Here is a 22243-nt window from a genome sequence, read left to right as displayed (position 1 = left end):
TTCAAATAAATGACCTGGCACGCTAGGCGCTACATCGGAAGAGTTGGACACTAAGCCAGAACGCAGAAGCCAACTGGATAGCAAATAACCTGTGAGGAACATCAGACTTCCAGTTCATCAGAGAGACGGAGCGAGAGAGAGAGAGAGAGAGAGAGAGAGAGAGAGAGAGAGAGAGAGAGAGAGAGGCCCTAAGGCATATTTTACTCAAAGAGCATAAGTCTGTGTAATCAGGCCCCACAGACACTGACTGGTTCGTGTGTGTGTGTGTGTGTGTGTGTGTGTGTGTGTGTGTGTGTGTGTGTGTGTGAGATCAGTACATCACAACCTGCACTGTTCTTTCTTTGTTTTTCCTTCCTCTCTTCTCTATTGCTTTCCTACTCATCTGTTTCTTATTTCCATTCGTTTACTTTTTTCCCTCTGTTTTCTTTCACACCGATATAGTTTTTTATTTTCTTCCTTCTGAGGACTCTCTCTCTCTCTCTCTCCATTTCTCCTCTTCTTTCTCTCCTCTCTCATTCCTCCCTCTCTCTCTTCTTGTTTTCTTCTCTTCACACGCCATCATTTTTCTTCCTCTTAATGTCTTTCTCTCCATCCCTCATGCTTTTCTTCTCTTTCCTTCATCTCCTGTCGTTCCCTCTTTCATGTCTCTGTTTCTCAATCAATTAATAAGCAGGTGCATGTGCTTCATGGCACAAGGACTTTGATGATGACCACAGAGAGAGAGAGAGAGAGAGAGAGAGAGAGAGAGAGAGCGAGCGCACTTGACTGGCGTTGTTAAGGTAACCACATTCATCTGTCATCTCCAAAAAAGTCCCATTTGTTTCCGTTTCCTTGGTGATCGATTTATACACTGTTTCCTCAGTTAACCTGAGACAGACATCCGTCCCCACTACATACTCTCTCACACACACACACACACACACACACACACACATTCTCTTACCAAAGTCCTGGTGTGAGGACATCCAGCCGATGGGTTTGAGAGAGACGATGGCGAGCAGGCCGGAGCCCACAAACGAGCCGATACCAGAGAAGAAGAAGAACAGACCCATTATAGCACTCTGCATGGAGCGGGGAGCCGCCGAGTACGCAAACTCCAATCCTGAACACACACACACACACACACACACATACATATTAATAAAGGCTGCATTGTAATGTATATGTGACAAATAAAGGCTTGCCTTCTTTTCTTTCTTTGAAATCACAACAAAGATGGAAATATTTTGAGACAGTCAGAGGATTTCATGACATCTCAACCTTCTGACAGACAAATAGATCGAGAGAGAGAGAGAGGGGGTCACACCTCCTTTGCTCCTACAGAACACCAGCCCTGCAGCATTTGGGACATTTATCTACAACCCCGATTCCAAAAAAGTTGGGACAAAGTACAAATTGTAAATAAAAACAGAATGCAATAATTTACAAATCTCAAAAACTGATATTGTATTCACAATAGAACATAGACAACATATCAAATGTCGAAAGTAAGACATTTTGAAATTTCATGCCAAATATTGGCTCATTTGAAATTTCATGACAGCAACACATCTCAAAAAAGTTGGGACAGGGGCAATAAGAGGCTGGAAAAGTTAAAGGTACAAAAAAGGAACAGCTGGAGGACCAAACTGCAACTCATTAGGTCAATTGGCAATAGGTCATTAACATGACTGGGTATAAAAAGAGCATCTTGGAGTGGCAGCGGCTCTCAGAAGTAAAGATGGGAAGAGGATCACCAATCCCCCTAATTCTGCGCCGACAAATAGTGGAGCAATATCAGAAAGGAGTTCGACAGCGTAGAATTGCAAAGAGTTTGAACATATCATCATCTACAGTGCATAATATCATCAAAAGATTCAGAGAATCTGGAAGAATCTCTGTGCGTAAGGGTCAAGGCCGGAAAACCATACTGGGTGCCCGTGATCTTCGGGCCCTTAGACGGCACTGCATCACATACAGGCATGCTTCTGTATTGGAAATCACAAAATGGGCTCAGGAATATTTCCAGAGAACATTATCTGTCAACACAATTCACCGTGCCATCCGCCGTTGCCAGCTAAAACTCTATAGTTCAAAGAAGAAGCCGTATCTAAACGTGATCCAGAAGCGCAGACGTCTTCTCTGGGCCAAGGCTCATTTAAAATGGACCGTGGCAAAGTGGAAAACTGTTCTGTGGTCAGACGAATCAAAATTTGAAGTTCTTTATGGAAATCAGGGACGCCGTGCCATTCGGACTAAAGAGGAGAAGGACGACCCAAGTTGTTATCAGCGCTCAGTTCAGAAGCCTGCATCTCTGATGGTATGGGGTTGCATTAGTGCGTGTGGCATGGGCAGCTTACACATCTGGAAAGACACCATCAATGCTGAAAGGTATATCCAGGTTCTAGAGCAACATATGCTCCCATCCAGACGACGTCTCTTTCAGGGAAGACCTTGCATTTTCCAACATGACAATGCCAAACCACATACTGCATCAATTACAGCATCATGGCTGTGTAGAAGAAGGGTCCGGGTACTGAACTGGCCAGCCTGCAGTCCAGATCTTTCACCCATAGAAAACATTTGGCACATCATAAAACGGAAGATATGATAAAAAAAGACCTAAGACAGTTGAGCAACTAGAATCCTACATTAGACAAGAATGGGTTAACATTCCTATCCCTAAACTTGAGCAACTTGTCTCCTCAGTCCCCAGACGTTTACAGACTGTTGTAAAGAGAAAAGGGGATGTCTCACAGTGGGAAACATGGCCTTGTCCCAACTTTTTTGAGATGTGTTGTTGTCATGAAATTTAAAATCGCCTAATTTTTCTCTTTAAATGATACATTTTCTCAGTTTAAACATTTGATATGTCATCTATGTTCTATTCTGAATAAAATATGGAATTTTGAAACTTCCACATCATTGCATTCCATTTTTATTTACAATTTGTACTTTGTCCCAACTTTTTTGGAATCGGAGTTGTATTTATAAGGTGGGGATTAAGGGGCGTGGCCAAGGCGGAGCTGCAGCAGGACCAAGTGAAACAGGAAGTAAACAGGCCAAAGCTAATGTGTTGTGATCCTACTTGTTATTAACTAATCATGTTATAGTATGATGCTTCATCATTGTGTTATGGATATAAACTGCACGGAATGAATCCCTTCATCATCTCCTCTTCTCACTTCATCACCCAGCTCGTGGCGTTATTACTCGTAGCAAACAATAAAAACACCACATTTGTCATGGTTGATGGATCTGCCCTGTCTGATGGACCAGCTGTTTTATATTGAAATATGAGCTCCTTTTGGCATGGACGGCTGCAGGGACGACTACGGCAACTGGAAATAAATGAGTGTTAATGGCGTCGCTGCAGAAAACAAAGTCAGTAAGCGGAGACGGGAACACGATGAGCGAACGGGCTGTCTGAAAACTTATACTGCCTCAAAAAAAAAAATCTGTATGGATTTATGCATTAGAAGAGTTTGTATTCGCATAACGTTTCTGGGAACATCAAGTGCAGATGATGGAGCTTCAGAAAAATGGGATTATTGATTAAAGGTGCAGTGTGGCTCCAAATCCCACAATCCACAGGTAATCCAACCCGGAAAGCTGTAGCAAGTTTCCTGAAAGTGGGAGCCAATTTCTTTAAAATAAAAAAAAAAATAAATACTAAAGATATGTAAAAATACCAAACTTTAAATAAATAAATAAATAGTCTAAATAATGGAGTTGATTATTTTCCTATCATTGTCCTACATCATGGCAATTTGACAACGATTACAATTTCTATAGACCCCTTACACATGACGTCATGCATCAAGTGAGAATTTCACCTGGGGGTCAGACACACCCCGTCTTTCATGTACGTAAGGCTTACTCTGTCTTCAATATGGTTCATTTTTGTGCTGTTTTTGGTTGGACAAATAGAGAAATAGATAATGCAGAGATGCCTACCCCAAATTTTGAATTTCGGTATTCTTGAAAACATTTTTCAGTATTTTGGAATGACTTTCAGTAACATTAATTTATGCGCATTTCCATTATAAAGAGGTGTATATACCAATATGTTTAACATTTAAATTATTAAAAAGAACCGTTTTGTGTGAATTGAATAAACAAAACGCGAGCAGCCATCTCAACTGAATTTCCACTCAACAAATTTCTAGAGCATACAATATATCACATTTTTATAAATACAACAGTGTTCCCTGTTTGCAGACATTACGGTTGACTACCAATCATTGGTATTGAATGTAACTCCTCAAAAGTATTATATTATATTGCCTGGAAAAATGTTCTACCTGTTAACGGATTCTAATAAAATTTAAAAAAATTTCTTATTTCATGCCAAAGAGAGTCCGACATTGTTATCTTAATGTCCCAAATACTTCAGCATAATGCTTCAGAAGAGACACTGAATAAAATGACATTTATAATTGCATTTAAAACAGTGGAATGATCAATTTTTTGCCACAATCCCAACAGCACTAATCATAAAATTCTGTTTTTGATCATACTACATGTACATTTGCACTTGCAACACTGAAAAGACTTTGAATTAAAGAAGTACAGCCAGTGTTTGATATTTCAGTGAATAAAAATCATACATGCAAAAAGAAACTGAATAAGTTTAACTCACATTTCATGGCACTAATCGGCAAGTTCAACTCCAAGCACAGGTCAACCATCACCGCTTCAGCACGTGTCACGTTCCGTGTCTTTTCATCCACAGATTTCGTAAAAAACTGCTGGATACCCCCAGATTTACTTTCCGCCTGACTCGCCATTTCAGCATACTCCATATGTTTTTTGGAGTTGACATGCCGCGTGCAGTCATCGCGACCACCATGAGTGATGTTAATGTCAGTTCTACACAGTTTGCAGTGCGTGTATCCATTGCCCTTTTGACTGGGTGTAATGCACGGCCGTTCTACCGCATCGAAAATAGCGCGAACAAATGTGCGGAATCTGCGCATGTCACACACAGCATGTGCGGTTGTCGTAAAAATAAATAGCCTAGCCGTGAATCGCGCATGGATTGAAAAAGTCGCTTAGACATTTAAAAACAACTCACTGGAATTTTTTAAGACTTTATAATAATTCCGTACAGAATAACACTGTTTGCCGTAACATCGTATTTACGTAACTTTTCCGTACAAAATACGGCCAATCCGTAATAGTAGGCATCTCTGATAAAGTATTACCGTCTCCCCGCTATCAAGAAAAAATGTTAACAAAGAGAAGCAAATGCTTCAAGAACAATGAAGAAATGAGTGGTTAAAGGAAATACGATGAGAGGAGCTAAACCCGAAAAACGCACCGCTGCATGCATGCGAAATGGAAATAAATCAACTAAGGCAGGAAAAATTAACTGAAGAGGGAACTGAACATTTACGGAAGCCGAGAGAGGCCCTTCATATAATCTTTTTTTATTCACCTTGTTATCCCGAGATAACATAATTAATTCAGGATCTCGAGAAAACAACACAACTAATTCGAAATCTTGAGAAAACAAAACCGTTATTTCGAGATCTCGAGAAAACAAACCCGTTATTTCATGATCTCAGCTGGATCACTGTATCTCCGTCGGTAGAGACGAAGCCGGGCCAGTCTTCTGCGGAGGTGCCGCGGACTAATTTTGAAATGATCCCTTATTAAAAGACTTAATGCGATCTCTCCCTGTATCAACCCCTGATCAAAATCTTGCCTTATTAGGTGATCGATTATTCCAGACATTCTAATGACCAAAGTTGCGTCTATACAGAATGAGAAATAGCCCCAAAGTCAGCACATCACAAGTCTCTTGGCGCACCTGAATGAACCATTTCTCAGCTGTTTACTCGAGATCATGAAATAATTGTTTTGTTTTCTCGAGATCTCGAATTAGTTGTGTTGTTTTCTCGAGATCCTGAATTAATTATGTCGTTATCTTGGGATAACAAGGTGAATAAAAAAAAGGATTATATGAAGGGCCTCTCTCGGCTTCCGTAAACATTAACCGTTTATTGAAATTATTATTCCAAGAATGATTATAGTTACTATATGATTATAGCTACAACTGGAATGTGCGGATTCTGTTAGAGTTTGTAATTATTGTACCATCCACTATTAGATCAAATTAAAAGAAAATCTTACAACATTGTTTGAAAGTCTAGAGCAAGATATTTTGTTATTTTACCAAAAAAACCAACTTCTGATATTGTTTTAACAATAATAAGCATCACTGTATAAATGACAGAGTGCAGACAGCTGTGTAACTACATGTCCTTGGCGTTGCTGAGACATGGAGGGGCGGGAACAGCTTACCATCCAGCCCACGGTTCAGGTCGGAGTCCTTCGAGAGTAAATGCTTTGGCTTTCACAACACTCTATTCCCAAAAGCTGATGTCTGGAAAAAAAAGTCTTTACACAAAGAAGGTTTTCTTGCTTTTATAATTTTTTTTTACCGTTCTTCCGTGTCGGGACTCTTCGGGAAAAAGAAGGTACCGTATATTCCAACACGCAGCTAACGCTCAGCCACAAATCTGCAGTGTCACTCCAATCGTTTTGAAGAGTTCTGTACGGATCATAACCGCTAATAAACTCTAATTTCCATGTATATCTATCCTTCGCTTCTTTCTGACTAAGATTATCCAAGTAGTAGAGCTTTCTTTTTCAGCTGTAGTTTAATTCAGACAACAGCAACAGATGTTGGACATCTTCACTTAGCTTCAGTATGTAAACAAAGTTCACTTGTCCCCCAGGTCTAGGGTAGCGACGGTTGCTAACGTAAATGTGACATCAGTACAAGGGGTCTATTCATTAAAGAACAATGTAGCACCTTTTATCCATTTATAGTTACATTTCATTTTGTGGATGCAGGAAATCGTTGATCGCTTTGCTACAGCTGCAACCCTCTTTGGATTGAAAATCAATACCGTGAAAACAGAACTCCTGTACCAACCCTCACCTGAGCCACAGGCAAGGTCAAACCATGCTGTTTTGGGCTTCTTAGGAGTTCTGAGGAGTTTCATCTACTTAGGCAGTGCAGTTACCAACACAAACTCATCAGACTTGGAGGTAGACCGCCGGAATCAAGCTGACGCCAAGGCCAAAGGTGCATTACACCAAATGCCACCAAAAGCCAAAGGTGCATTACAAAAGCAACTATGGTCTCGCCATGACATCAAGAGAGCCAGCAAGTTGAAAGTATAGAACACTGCAGTCTTACCATCTCTGCTTTAATATTTCAAGAAACTGACCAGGCTACAACTCCGACGGCAGGACAAGGTCTCCGATGTAGAAGTCCTCAGGCGAGCCAGGACAGTAAGCGTCGAAGCCCTTATCACAGCCTCCCAACTGCATTGGGCTGGACACATCTGGCGCATGCCTGACACATGACTACCCAAAGCCATTTTCTACAGAGAACTGAGCCAAGGAAAGAGGAGACCAAGAGGACAGAAACTAAGGTACAAAGACGTCTTGAAGAGGAACATGAAGAATGCCAGAATTATCAATCAGACGTGGGAAAGGGACGCTTCGGATAGAGCAACATGGCGAAGTGTAGTTAAAAGCTCAGTGGCCACAATTGAAGACAAGCGTCAAAGGGAGTATACGAGAGCTCATGAAGCCAGACATTCCATAGCAGCTCAACCAGGCCGTTCGTGCCACCGCTGCAGACGACTCTGTCGCTCTGGTGCAGGCCTCGCGACCCATCTGCATTTCTGTGCATCCTAATGAAGCAGTCATCATTGCTAGCAATGGACAGCCGCCGCTGATGACTCATTTTGTGGAACATCCATGAAAGAAGTCACTTCCTGATCTGACTTTTTCTCTCTGTGCTTCCACGGAAGGTGGTCGCATTTTCTGCTCTCCCTCTCCCTCTTTTCCCTGCTTGTGCTTCTGTGTCTTGTCTCGTCTGCTGTACTTTTTGAAGAGACTCTCCCTGCATTACTTTCTAAACTTAAAAAAAGCATGGAATTGATAAACTGGTCTCCTAACGACATTGACACAGTTTTCTTGACGAGAAGCCTGGGTTCGGGGGAACCCGTCTGTCCTGCCGGAACGGTTGCGGCTGGTTACACGATGGACGCGTGGGAGCGGTGGCGGGTCGTGTGCCTGGCGATTCTTCCTGTGGAGGACATTGAAGATATCTACCTATTCAGAACCATGATTACAGGACTTTTGCTGATTGGATTAGGCATTGCCCTGGTATATCGAGGAAATCAGACAACGGTGACAGCTGTTCAAAGCCCCACAAAGCTGCCCAATATGATTGGGCAAAGCTGTTGGCACTCGGACTGTGGACATTCAGAACTTTAACCACAAAATGGTTGTTATCTCGGAGCAGCTTTCAGCTTTGTAAGGAATACGTTTTTCGGAGATCAATTTGAATTTGAATAGAATGGACGGAATGGACAGATATGGACAAGCGGTGTGGATGTGCAAAGACTGCGTCTGGAAAGACCAAACAATTTATATCTTATCGACATTCGGCTCCCTGAGACAGCACCGGCCTCGGTTCAGGCCGTTGCTGAGGCAACATTTCCCCCTGAAGGTCACTGCCAGGAGACACTCTCGCATTCCTTCTCTAACTTTCCGCGGTCGCCATTTTTACCCCCAGTGTGACAAGCGGGTGCGTGACCAGCGCCTTCATGGCTGCAGGAGCGGACGGCTGCTTGCTTGCGCTGGATTACCTCCTCCCCTCCCCCTTACCCCCTACCCCTGATTCCCCCCCTCAAGTCCAGTGTTTAAAGTGTACTTGTTGTGTGCTTATGTGCAAAGGTTTTTTAAATGTTCCCACACTGTACTCCTGACAGTAGCATAGTGTGGGGGGTGTTCTTTTTTTCCTTATCTCTCCTCATGTTGTGTTTCCTTTTTATCTTCATCCCTGTCTTCCTGTCCTGTCTACCCTATGTCAATTGTATGTTGTATATGTACGGACAGGTTGACAGCTAATTTCGCTGGTACATTTGACTAGTGACAATAAAGGGCACCATCATCATCGACTTACATCGTAGCAGCGATAAACAGTCATTCCTTCAGAAAGGTTCCCAAGAAACCGCAAAGCGTAAACTCGTCTATCCTGAAGATGTCAGAAAACTTACTGACTGTGACAAAGTGCTGACACTGGAGACTCCTTCCATAAAATGTTAAATAAATGCCTCGTCACATATCCGTGATTACAAACCTGTCCGTTTTTATGGAGAGTCTGCCATGTGAACGAGCTGTTACTATAGAAACGAAAATGTATTAGAACGAGCGTGTTATTATAAATATAAACCTGTGATTTATCGCTGCGCCACTGTCAGAGCTGCTGTTATAGAAAACTAATCAACACCTCCTTTCTGACCAATCAGAATCCAACAGCACTGTGGTGTAAAAGTAGAATCAGTAGTTATACAGTTAATCATTTTCTCCACTAGATCTTTCCTTGGTATATTTGTATGGTGTATTTTCTCCATCTACTGGGCTTGTTTTTCGCTTTCTAAAAAAAAATTAGCTGTATGATCTGCTTATTAGAAAATTATTCCAAAAAAAAAAAAAATCCTCTGAAGGATGAAGGCTTGGATGAGGTTTTGTATCTGCCGTGTCCCCCGCTGGGCCTGTGGTGCATGATATCCGCAGGGAGTCTGTCCGTGTGTGTGTGTGTGTGTGTGTGTGTGTGTGTGTGTGTCCGTGTGTGTGTCCGTGTGTGTGTGTGTGTGTGTGTGTGTGTGAGAGAGAGAGAGAGAGAGAGAGATCCAAAAACAGAAAGCCGGCTGTCACATAATGGATCGGACAGCGGACTCCATTAAAAGGGATTTATTCAAACAGAATAGGGCCAGAGGAGAAACTTGGGATCCCTCGCATTTCCTCATATGAGCTCGATTCAGAGAGCTGAGGTTTTATTTTAAGGTTCCTTGCCATTATTTGCCTCCTATTTGCATTTCACAGGAGGGTTCAGCGTAATGAACTGTTAGCGTTGGCTTTGAAAGTGTGAGATTGCACTCCAACACAATCCCAACTCACTGACTGCTATCTTGGTCGCACTGTTCATTGACTAATAACACAAAAAGTCTTCTTGTTTTTTTCCCCCTCTATATACAATCTGGCATTGAATGATGATTAGTTTTATAGCTGGAAGTTTGGATGAACTGATCTGAAGCCTGAGCGCTGCTTCCAGACTGATATTGGACTAGAAAGAGAGATTATAGTGTTGTAGTCAAGACCAACTAAACTGAGACCAAGACATGACCAAGACCAGAGTGTATGGAGACCGAGACAAGACCAAGACTTTGAGGGGCTGAGATCAAGTCAAGACCAAGACCAGAGTGTATGGAGACCGAGACAAGGCCAAGACTTTGAGGGGCTGAGATCAAGTCAAGACCAAGGCAGGGCAAGACCCAGTCAAGACCAAGACCAGACCAGTGTGTGTGAAGGGGGTGGGGGAGGGGTGACAGCGCTTAACAGTAAAAAAAAAAATTTCGAATTAGCAATGAGTCACGTCATTGGTCACATTAGAAGCAGGAGGTTTTACATCCGATCACAGTAACGACGTTAACCAATAAATCAGACAATACACAGGTGATTTAGTGAAATCCCCACAGTTGTGGTCTTCCACAATAAAATCCCGCGTTCTCTACGTCTGAGACCGAGTTAAAATGTGGGCAATTCTGAGACGAGACCGAGACCTTCATGAAGTAGTGTTGAGATGAAGATCGGTCTGGAGTTCTACAACACTAATAGATTAGTGTCCGATTTAAAAATAAATAAAAAAATTAATAAAATGAAAATTCCGTACATCAAGCATTTAGTCAGGATCATGATTTCATCACAACAGCAACACACCTTTTATAACGATGATCACAATGAGCTGAAAAAAGCTTGTCCTTTAAGGCGAGACAACAGGAAAAGGCTGCAAGCTCCACCCATTAACACAAATAACTTTAAAGTCGTCTTTAGACCCCACCCACTTGATAATTAACCATGAAGAAGGCTTGAAACTCCACCCACTTGGCACAAATCATTTTGAACCTCACTGAGGTTTAGCACTCAGCACACGCAGCAGGGATTTAAGCCCACTTTACACGGGGACGGTCTGAAACAAAAACGCAAAAGTCCGTTTTCGTTCTCACTTTTTTCCCGCGTCTACACGACCGTTTTCAAGGAGGAAATCTGCGTCTATACGGTGACGCATAAATGTGTGGAATTCAATTGGATGTGCATGCCAGGCGGCTAGGTGGTGCTGTGAAAGACCTCCGCTATGTCTGCACGCATGCGCAACGTCTTCCGTCTTGTCTGATCTGCACATCTGCGCCGCGAAAACTTTGACTACTCTGGCTATGGTAAGTAAGAAAGTAAGTAAAAAAGTAAGAGCATGCTATACCCGCCTCTGTTCATTAACGGTATATGTGCAGATTCGGTATAGATGTTCGAAGGACTCCTGGACGTTTATTAAAGCTGCCAGAGCAGCTTGAAGGTCCGTTGGATCGATGTAATCAGACATGCTCTTACTTTTTTACTTACTTTCTTACTTCCCGGGCTGGCATGTACAGTATATGACATATGTATGACGTAAACGCGTACCCGACGCGAGCAGATCCGAGCAGAGTTTGGCGTATTGGGTAGTTTAGACGGATATGCAACGGGGGCTGTTTTTAACTTATCCACTCTGGAAGGCGTTTTCAATTTTATCCGTTTTTCAGCCTCGGAAACGCCGTCCCCGTGTAGACGAAAGGCACTTCCGATAAAATATTTAGTCGTTTTTACCCGACAGCGTCCTCGTGTAAACGGGCCCTTAAGCTCCACCCCAGTTAGCGCAACTGACTTTGAAGAAGGCTTTAAGCTCCACCCACAGTCCGTTCTCAAGGCTCCACCTCAATTAATTTTGCAAGCTTTAAGTGCAAACCATTTGACAGCATTAATAATAAAAGAGTTATAAGCTCCGCCTCACTTATCAGGATACATTTTGAAAGCTTTAAGCTCCGCCTACTTGGCACAATTAATTATAAAGGTTGTTTTAAGCTCCACCTCACTCACCAACCTACTGAGCTGATAAGAATGGGATCGTAAACCAGCCAAGGACACTGGGGTTGTTCTTTGAGACCACACACACACACACACACACACACTGCATAGTAACTGTTGGTCACTGATGTAACCGAGAGTGCGGATGGAAGCCTGGCCGAAACGGCCGTTCTCTGAGTGAGAGTGTAATAATGTACCGCTGCTCAACATCGATCGCTGCTGATTGATAGAGCCACAGATTTCTCACAAAGCCGTGTGAATAAAAGCTTGCGCTCGGCCTGGGACGCTGCACGAGGGTGGAGGGCACTTTATAAAGGCCACTCGTTTATCAGAGGAATCATTAGGGTGAATGAATGAAAACCAAGGAAAAAAAAAAATCTATAGTTAGAAAAACGACGATAAAAAAAAAAACAAAAAAAAAAACACATGGTGTTTTTAGTGCAGGAGAGCTGATGGAGGTAGTGGTTAGCGCTGTCGCCTCACAGCAAGAAGGTCCTGGGTTCGAGCCCCGTGGCCGGCGAGGGCCTTTCTGTGCGGAGTTTGCATGTTCTCCCCGTGTCCGCGTGGGTTTTCTCCGGGTGCTCCGGTTTCCCCCACAGTCCAAAGACATGCAGGTTAGGTTAACTGGTGACTCTAAATTGAGCGTAGGTGTGAATGTGAGTGTGAATGGTTGTCTGTGTCTATGTGTCAGCCCTGTGATGACCTGGCGACTTGTCCAGGGTGTACCCCGCCTTTCGCCCGTAGTCAGCTGGGATAGGCTCCAGCTTGCCTGCGACCCTGTAGAAGGATAAAGCGGCTAGAGATAATGAGATGAGATGAGATGAGCTGATGGAGAAATGAGACGAGGTTTTTCAGGGTTTATGAAGGTTTCAGCCAGTCACTCAGGCTCTTCTGTAAATCCAAAAAAAGTCAATATAAGATAGAATCGCTTTAGAACCTTGAGGAAGTGATGACGCTCCTTACAGGATAAGAGTGAAAAAAAAAAAAGTTTTTACCCACCCGGCTCCGCCTCCTTCCACACACACACACCCAGCTCCGCCTCCTTCCACACACACACACCCAGCTCCGCCTCCTTCCACACACACACACCCAGCTCCGCCTCCTTCCACACACACACACCCAGCTCCGCCTCCTTCCACACACACACACCCAGCTCCGCCTCCTTCCACACACACACACCCAGCTCCGCCTCCTTCCACACACACACACCCAGCTCCGCCTCCTTCCACACACACACACCCAGCTCCGCCTCCTTCCACACACACACACCCAGCTCCGCCTCCTTCCACACACACACACCCAGCTCCGCCTCCTTCCACACACACACACCCAGCTCCGCCTCCTTCCACACACACACACCCAGCTCCGCCTCCTTCCACACACACACACCCAGCTCCGCCTCCTTCCACACACACACACCCAGCTCCGCCTCCTTCCACACACACACACCCAGCTCCGCCTCCTTCCACACACACACACCCAGCTCCGCCTCCTTCCACACACACACACCCAGCTCCGCCTCCTTCCACACACACACACCCAGCTCCGCCTCCTTCCACACACACACACCCAGCTCCGCCTCCTTCCACACACACACCCAGCTCCGCCTCCTTCCACACACACACCCAGCTCCGCCTCCTTCCACACACACACCCAGCTCCGCCTCCTTCCACACACACACCCAGCTCCGCCTCCTTCCACACACACACCCAGCTCCGCCTCCTTCCACACACACACCCAGCTCCGCCTCCTTCCACACACACACCCAGCTCCGTATCAATGCGCTGTCGAAGCGCGCAGAAGGTGTTAGTACGCCTGTCATTATAGTGCGGACTTTCCATAGCATAGAAAATCGCCACGTTTCAATTTGTGTAACTGAACTTGCTTCATATCACTGGTCATATAAACCTATGTAAACAGGAAAAACGCGGAAGAGTTTGGTCGCATCTAACTACAGCCCCAAAAAATACCATTGGCCATGCTGAGCCTAGCTACATTGCTAACAGGAGTGACAGCGTGTCTGACTGCGTCTGACTGACTGGGAGGTCGCGCAAAGCTCGGAGAGGTACGGAGCAGCTCGTCTCAATTCAGATAAGAGCATATTTCATTATGGAAGTACGGTGGACTGTTCCTTTAACACCTTCATTCTGAGTCGACCTCCTTTCATGACCACTTTGTCCTGCAGTCACCTGATTCCTTTCTGATATCTGAACTTGTCCTCAACTTCTTTCCACTCTATGATTTCTGCAGTCAGTTGAATATCTATATATTTATCATGTGGCTGCTCCAGGGTCCCGGGTTCAATCCTGAGCTCGGGTTAGAGTTTCTGTGTGCACTCTGGGTTCATCTGGGGTTTCTTCAGGGTTCTTTGGTTTCCTCCAACATCCCAAAAAAAGTGCCAGTAGATGGAGTAGCTACATTTAATTGCACCTAGGGGTGTGTGTGTGTGTGGGGGGGGGTACATCCAGAGTGTATTCCCACCTCTCACACACACACACACACACACACACACACACACACACACACACACACACACAGTTTAAGAGTCATGACAGGACAAGGAAAAAAACTGATAACACACTTTATGAGGATTTTATGAAGTGTGTCATTGAGATGAAGAACAAAAGGCTGAATCCCAGGTTAACCTGCGACCTTTGGCGAAAATGGTTTAATCACACCAACAGGCGAAAGTAATGGCTCCCTTTGTTCTCTGATGTAAGAGTGTGTGTGTGTACCTGCGATGCTGGCAAAGATTTCACTGATGCCGATGAGGACATACTGAGGAATCTGCCACCATATCAGCAGGTTGGCTGCATAATACGTCACTCCACCGAGGTTCTGATTAATCATCTCCTGACTGTGAACGATGTCCAACCTCTTTGTCTCCAAGATACCTAAAACACACACACACGCATCCAAATGTACACATCATAATCTTATAATTAGGATGTTAAAAAGGTAAATAAATTCTTATAAATTTTCATGATGGCTGTTCATAACTGCAAATGTTTACAAATGAAAAACAAAAGTCGTAGTAAACAGACTGTAACTAGGATGTACTTTGATGCAGTATTGTACGCGTCTGCTAATAAAAATAATCTTACGAGAGACTGGGAGAAAGAAAGCACTTTGCTCGAGTGGAAACTAAAATACCTCAGAAAAAGAAACGAACCACTTTAAACGCTATGCTAACTATTTTTGCTGAACTTTCCCTCAAAATATTGCTAGTGTTGACTTTTTTTCTTTCCACTAGAGCACATAATAATAATCTAAGATAAGATCGAAACCGAGTCATCGGTGTTTAATGTTTACACACGGTTCTTCCTCTTACTGGGAGTACAGGAGTAAAAATAAACCAGGTACTGAACAGCGCAGCAATCCGAGCAATTTCAGTTAAAGTGTGTGTGTGTGTGTGTGTGTGTGTTCGTTTGTTCAGCTTGAGACAGCGAGGGACAGATAGGGTCAGGTCCATAATGAAGCATCATGCGAGTCAAAACATTTTATCTCTCTCATACACACCGACTGTGTTACAAGAACACAATTTCCCAGCGTTGCCTCCCAGGTCGTCTCTCTCGAGCGTGTTGTGAGCTCTACTGTTGTAACCGGCGGGATCACGTCCACTGGAAAATTAATCAACTCAATTTATTTGGGGTCCAAGAACTGAAATTATTTATTTAGAGGTCCAATCATGAGATTTTTATTTTTTAATTGAGGGATCCAGGTAGTAAAGCATGCTCAACTAGTGACCCAAGAACTACATTTATTTGTCTCCAAGCATTATTTGTTTAGTTTGCGTTTTAAGGACTACAGTCAAACCTCAGGTCACGAACGTCCCTATTCACAAACAAATCAGGCTACGAACACCATTTTCGAACAAATTTTGCTTCGATTCGCGAATGATGCTTCGATGCACGAACGCACAAACTGGCCTACATGAGGCGTGCGGCAGCATCAGTTGTACTCAAGGTGGCGCTGTGAACATTGTCCACCATTGCATTGTGTTGATACGATTTCTTTTTTGCTTTTTGCATTAAATTAACCCTCATTATGGCTCCCATGAAAGTGAAAAGTGTTAGTGCGGTTAAGAAGCCTAAAAGCATCACTGTTGAAACGAAGAAGGAAATAATAGTTAAACATGAACGTGGTGATCATGTTTCTGATCTCGCCAAGCATTACTATCAACCGCAAAGTGTACTGTACAATTATTATGTTTTATTTTAGTATTACTGTATTTTTCCACACAAACCCATAAAAAGTTACAAAAAAAAAAAAACCTGTTTCTGGGGTCGGTGAACAGGTTAATTGGATTTACATTAAATTCAATGGGAAAAATTAATTCGGTTCGCGAACGGAGTCCAAGAACGAATTAAGTTCGTAACCTGAGGTGCCACTGTACATTTCTGTATTTAGGGGTCCATGCACAAAATATACTCATCTAAGGACTGTATTTAATTAATTAAGGTCCCAAGTACTATTTATTTATGGGTCCAACCACTAGATTTTTTTTTTTTTTTAATTTAAGATTCCAAGTACAACATTTATCTATTTATCTACATCCACACGAACACGTTTAAGCTTTAAAACAGTGTTTTAAAACAAAAATAATCTCCATGAAGATAAGCGTTTTATCTCCATATCAGAAATAACCTCCGTCCACACAAACACACCTGAACATATATCACATGACCATTCGCGTACACTGGGCGTGCGCTTGCTGGGATAAACAGCTGATGTGGTTTGTTTTTTTCTGGAAAAGGGTCACGTGATCGGAGCGTAAGAAATTAGGGAAGGATACGTCCAAAAGTCTCTGGAGTGGTGTGGACGCCCGGCGTAAACGGAGCAAAAGTGATGCGACTTAAAACTAAAATGTATTAAATGTGACAGAGCCTTAGGCTAAATCACAAAACGTATTCCTCTAGGGGCGAAAACACGACATGCATTTATTTAGAACATCCACACATGATTCAGTTAGAAGCCTGAGAACTAAATTTATCTTCTACACTGCAAAAAAAATCTTAGCAAGTGAAAATATCTTGAAAATAGTTGAAACGATCGAGCATTTCCTATTAGAAGAACACAAGACACCAGTTCTGAGATTATTAAACTTGGTTCTAGACTGAAACTTATTCTAAGATGTCTTATCAAGTAAAAATATCTGTCCATGCAGCAAGATCGTTTCACTAGTGCTCAGGAATTTTCTCCTCAAATTCAGTTTTAAATTTTTTGCAGTTCAGGGATCCAGACAGCATTTATTTATTTCGGGGTCCAAGAGCTATGGTTATTATTATTATTATTATTATTTTTTTTTTAGGTAGTCTACAATAATTAAAACCACATAGGAAAAGGAGCTATTTTTCTATTTATTTTATAAAGTTTGAATCCTATATATAATTAACTCTTCAAATATACCATGATTTAATGTGCAGACCATCATACATGTACACACAAGGGTAAGTCAAAAAAGTTCTAAGACCAATGTTATAATTTCAAAAGGTGTGAGAGACGGCCCTCAGAATTCTACAAAGAAGGAATTCTCCGATGGAAACACCGCTTGCAGAAGAAGTCTCATCTCATTATCTCTAGCCGCTTTATCCTGTTCTACAGGGTCGCAGGCAAGCTGGAGCCTATCCCAGCTGACTACGGGCGAAAGGCGGGGTTCACCCTGGACAAGTCGCCAGGTCATCACAGGGCTGACACATAGACACAGACAACCATTCACACTCACATTCACACCTACGCTCAATTTAGAGTCACCAGTTAACCTAACCTGCATGTCTTTGGACTGTGGGGGAAACCGGAGCACCCGGAGGAAACCCACGCGGACACGGGGAGAACATGCAAACTCCACACAGAAAGGCCCTCGCCGGCCCCGGGGCTCGAACCCGGACCTTCTTGCTGTGAGGCGACAGCGCTAACCACTACACCACCGTGCCGCCCTGCTTGCAGAAGTGTTTAGACTTAAATGGAAAATATGTAGAGACATAGCTTTATTTTCATAAATGAAGATTTTTTTTCAATTTGTCTTAGAACTTTTTGACTTACCCTCGTATATATATGAAAAAAGATAAAATCCAGAACCATTAAGGAAGCTTGGGTGCGAGTCTACACTCGAACCCTTTTAGGAATCATAGAACCATTAACTATACAAAGATCCTTTTGAAGAACACTCGCTGAACTCATATTAAACAAAGAAGTCAACTTTACTCCTGAGCACAGAAAAACGGCATTTCAGGAGCTGAGGATCCTGCCTCAGGCACAAAAAGTGTGTGTGTGTGTGTGTGTGTGTGTGTGTGTGTGTGTGCGTGCACGCACGCATTGGAACAAGGTTTGTAAGCTTTAAGCGGCCCATCATTGCTGCTCCCTTAAGCTACCAAGCAGCAATGGATTAAAAGAGATGCACTAAGCTGCAAAACAAGTGTGTGTGTGTGTGTGTGTGTGTGTGTGTGTGTGTGTGTGTGTGTGTGTGTGTGTGAGAGAGAGAGAGAGAAAAGAAACAAGTCGTTGTCGTTGATTAGTTTACTCATCCGTTATTTAATTCCTCAGTTATGATGTTGTTAGATTACAAATATACGATTATTCAGCTCAGACAGTGGGGCAAAAAAGTATTTAGTCAGTCACCAATTGTGCAAGTTCTCCCACTTAAAAAGATGAGAGAGGCCTGTAATTTTCATCATAGATACACTTCAACTATGAGAGACAGAATGAGAAAAAAAAATCCAGAAAATCACATTGTCTGATTTTTAAAGAATTTATTTGCAAATTATGGTGGAAAATAAGTATTTGGTCAATAACAAAAGTTCATCTCAATACTTTGTTATATACCCTTTGTTGGCAATGACAGAGGTCAAACGTTTTCTGTAAGTCTTCACAAGGTTTTCACACACTGTTGCTGGTATTTTGGCCCATTCCTCCATGCAGATCTCCTCTAGAGCAGTGATGTTTTGGGGCTGTCGCTGGGCAACACGGACTTTCAACTCCCTCCAAAGATTTTCTATGGGGTTGAGATCTGGAGACTGGCTAGGCCACTCCAGAACCTTGAAATGCTTCTTACGAAGCCACTCCTTCGTTGCCCGGGCGGTGTGTTTGGGATCATTGTCATGCTGAAAGACCCAGCCACGTTTCATCTTCAATGCCCTTGCTGATGGAAGGAGGTTTTCACTCAAAATCTCACGATACATGGCCCCATTCATTCTCTCCTTTACACGGATCAGTCGTCCTGGTCCCATTACAGAAAAACAGCCCCAAAGCATGATGTTTCCACCCCCATGCTTCACAGTAGGTATGGTGTTCTTTGGATGCAACTCAGCATTCTTTCTCCTCCAAACATGACAAGTTGAGTTTTTACCAAAAAGTTCTATTTTGGTTTCATCTGACCATATGACATTCTCCCAATCATCTTCTGGATCATCCAAATGCTCTCTAGCAAACTTCAGACGGGCCTGGATATGTACTGGCTTAAGCAGGGGGACACGTCTGGCACTGCAGGATTTGAATCCCTGGCGGCGTAGTGTGTTACTGATGGTAGCCTTTGTTACTTTGGTCCCAGCTCTCTGCAGGTCATTCACTAGGTCCCCCCGTGTGGTTCTGGGATTTTTGCTCACCGTTCTTGTGATCATTTTGACCCCACGGGGTGAGATCTTGCGTGGAGCCCCAGATCGAGGGAGATTATCAGTGGTCTTGTATGTCTTTCATTTTCTAATAATTGCTCTCATAGTTGATTTCTTCACACCAAGCTGCTTACCTATTGCAGATTCAGTCTTCCCAGCCTGGTGCAGGTCTACAATTTTGTTCCTGGTGTCCTTTGACAGCTCTTTGGTCTTGGCCATAGTGGAGTTTGGAGTGTGACTGTTTGAGGTTGTGGACAGGTGTCTTTTATACTGATGATAAGTTCAAACAGGTGCCATTAATACAGGTAACGAGTGGAGGACAGAGGAGCCTCTTAAAGAAGAAGTTACAGGTCTGTGAGAGCCAGAAATCTTGCTTGTTTGTAGGTGACCAAATACTTATTTTACCGAGGAATTTACCAATTAATTCATTAAAAATCCTACAATGTGATTTCCTGGATTCTTTCCCCCATTCTGTCTCTCATAGTTGAAGTGTACCTATGATGAAAATTACAGGCCTCTCTCATCTTTTTAAGTGGGAGAACTTGCACAATTGGTGGCTGACTAAATACTTTTTTGCCCCACTGTATCTCGACCTTACACTCATTTCAAGCTTGGAAATGTGATTCTAATGGAAGATTAATTTGTTTCTTTCCAAAAAATATGTGAAACATTTCAGCTTGAAATTAGTACAAATGTCACAAATACGCCGAGTAATCCACTGTGGGCGAAAAATATTTTCACTTGCTTATATACAGCATTTGTTCATTTTTATGCAGTAAATATTGTCCCTTAACAATTACATGGTGCTACGGTAATTATTCAAATAAAAAGTCTAAACTGGCTTTATTCTCTGGAATCATCGAGCAGGTCAGGTCAGAACACACACACACACACACACACACTGATGCGAGTCTGGGAGTCACGCTGCACAGTTGGTGGTCATTTTCACCTGAACATACAGGACCATAAGCTCAGATCTGTGAAGACTCGAGCTGCTGTCTCACTGTTTCTCCTCACTAAGATTTCAACAAACCCAACCTCCTGCGCTAGGATCAGGCTGTAGCTCCGACTCGAAGGAGACAAAATGTCCAGCAGGAGAGATCAGTCAGGAATAAGGATGAAACAACCCATCTTTGTTTTGCCCTCATTGCTATGGTAACGGTTTTCACTGATCAAGATGCCTAGATGTTGTCTCTTACTGAAGAACTAAAACATTATGAGCTCATTAATATCCAAATGTCCATGTGCACATGGAAGTGGGGGGGGGGGGACTTGTGTCCCTTTGAGATCTCCCCTCTCTCTCTCTCTCTCTCTCAATTTTATTCCCAAATTTTTCACAAACTTTATTCCATCCAGAATAAAATACCTGAAACAACTTTTTATTTCCACACTGCATTAACATGTGTGACGGCACCCCAAAGAAAACACCACCCAAGCAGTGGATTGTTCTTTTCTTCATTGCTCCCATGGTGTTGAAAGACATTCGAGCAGCCAGGGGAGTATAAAGAGGTGACACCACAAACAGAGGTTAGTCAGGTTCTTTTAGAGTATTTTGACTGATTCTCCCCTCCTGTCTCCGCATAGACCACTTCGCTGATGCCAAAGATAAATCAGGAGGACTAGGTCGCGAGTGCCACGCTGGTGGAGAATGCGGGTGTGAACACAACACCCCACTCACCTTCCACATGGAGCCTCTCCGGCAGCATCTCCTGGAAACCAGTCTCCAGCAACAACAGGTGACACAGGAACTCAGCAAAGGCCTCCAAGTCACCACCCAGGAGCTGCTGCAGCAACGAGCGAAAGCCTCTCCCCTCCCTGGCCAGATCCCTGCCAAGAGGCTCTCTGTCTACTCCCCAGGCTGATAACATCGATGCCTACCTCCACATCTTTGAACAGATAGCCATACGAGAAGGATGACCTGAGGAGGAGTGGGCCCAGGAGAGGCCCAGCTGACCTATCATGATCTCCCACCAGCCTCGGCAGAGGATTACCCGCTCCTGAAAGAACAAATCCTGGGGTGCTGCCGGTGCTTGGCCTACCATGCTATGGCTGAATTCCACCACTGGGTGTATCGGGCAGAGGTCAAACCCCACAGCCAAATGAACGCTCTGCTGAGAACCACCAAGTGCTGGCTGCAACCTAAACAACACTCAGCCACTTGGGTCACAGAGTGGGTCACTATGGATCATTCCCTCCAACAGAGTGCATGATTATGAGGATGACAGCACCCAAAACGCCAGCCGAGCTGGTTGTGGCCATGGAGTGTGCCCTTGTCATGCCGGACATCAGCAAGCAGGAAATCACAAAACCTCACAAGGCTCACACCAGGTTCCTGCACTCCCCCTCCTGTGCCAACGCCAAACCCTGAGGATGTCTTCCATGACTCGCCATCCATCATGCCTCAACAAGGCTATGCCCACTGTTCCTGAACAGTCACTCACAAATATGTAATATTGGATCATTTTCCTCAATAAATAAATGACCAAGTATAATATTTTTGTCTCATTTGTTTAACTGGGTTCTCTTTATCTACTTTTAGGACTTGTGTGAAAATCTGATGATGTTTTAGGTCATATTTATGCAGAAATATAGAAAATTCTAAAGGGTTCACAAACTTTCAAGCACCACTGTATGTCCTTTGTGTCCAAATTAATAACAGATGTGTG

General features: G+C 43.4%; 1 protein-coding gene across 2 annotated transcripts in view; it reads right to left on the bottom strand.

Moving 5' to 3' along the window:
* The window catches only part of slc15a4 (solute carrier family 15 member 4), an 82912-nt gene that overhangs the window by 22720 nt on the left and 37949 nt on the right, over positions 1 to 22243 (bottom strand). For both annotated transcript variants that reach the window (XM_060931175.1, XM_060931174.1), the window contains exons 7-8: positions 14706 to 14864; positions 944 to 1102 (exon numbers count right to left, since the gene is read on the bottom strand). In XM_060931175.1, the coding sequence (XP_060787158.1) occupies positions 944 to 1102; positions 14706 to 14864 (318 nt within the window). The remainder of the gene's footprint in view (positions 1 to 943; positions 1103 to 14705; positions 14865 to 22243) is intronic.

The sequence above is a fragment of the Neoarius graeffei genome, chromosome 10 (assembly GCF_027579695.1).
Source record: "Neoarius graeffei isolate fNeoGra1 chromosome 10, fNeoGra1.pri, whole genome shotgun sequence".
NCBI lineage: Eukaryota > Metazoa > Chordata > Actinopteri > Siluriformes > Ariidae > Neoarius > Neoarius graeffei.
The sequence above is the reverse complement of the archived record's forward strand: the minus strand, read 5'-3'. Positions and strand labels throughout refer to the sequence as shown.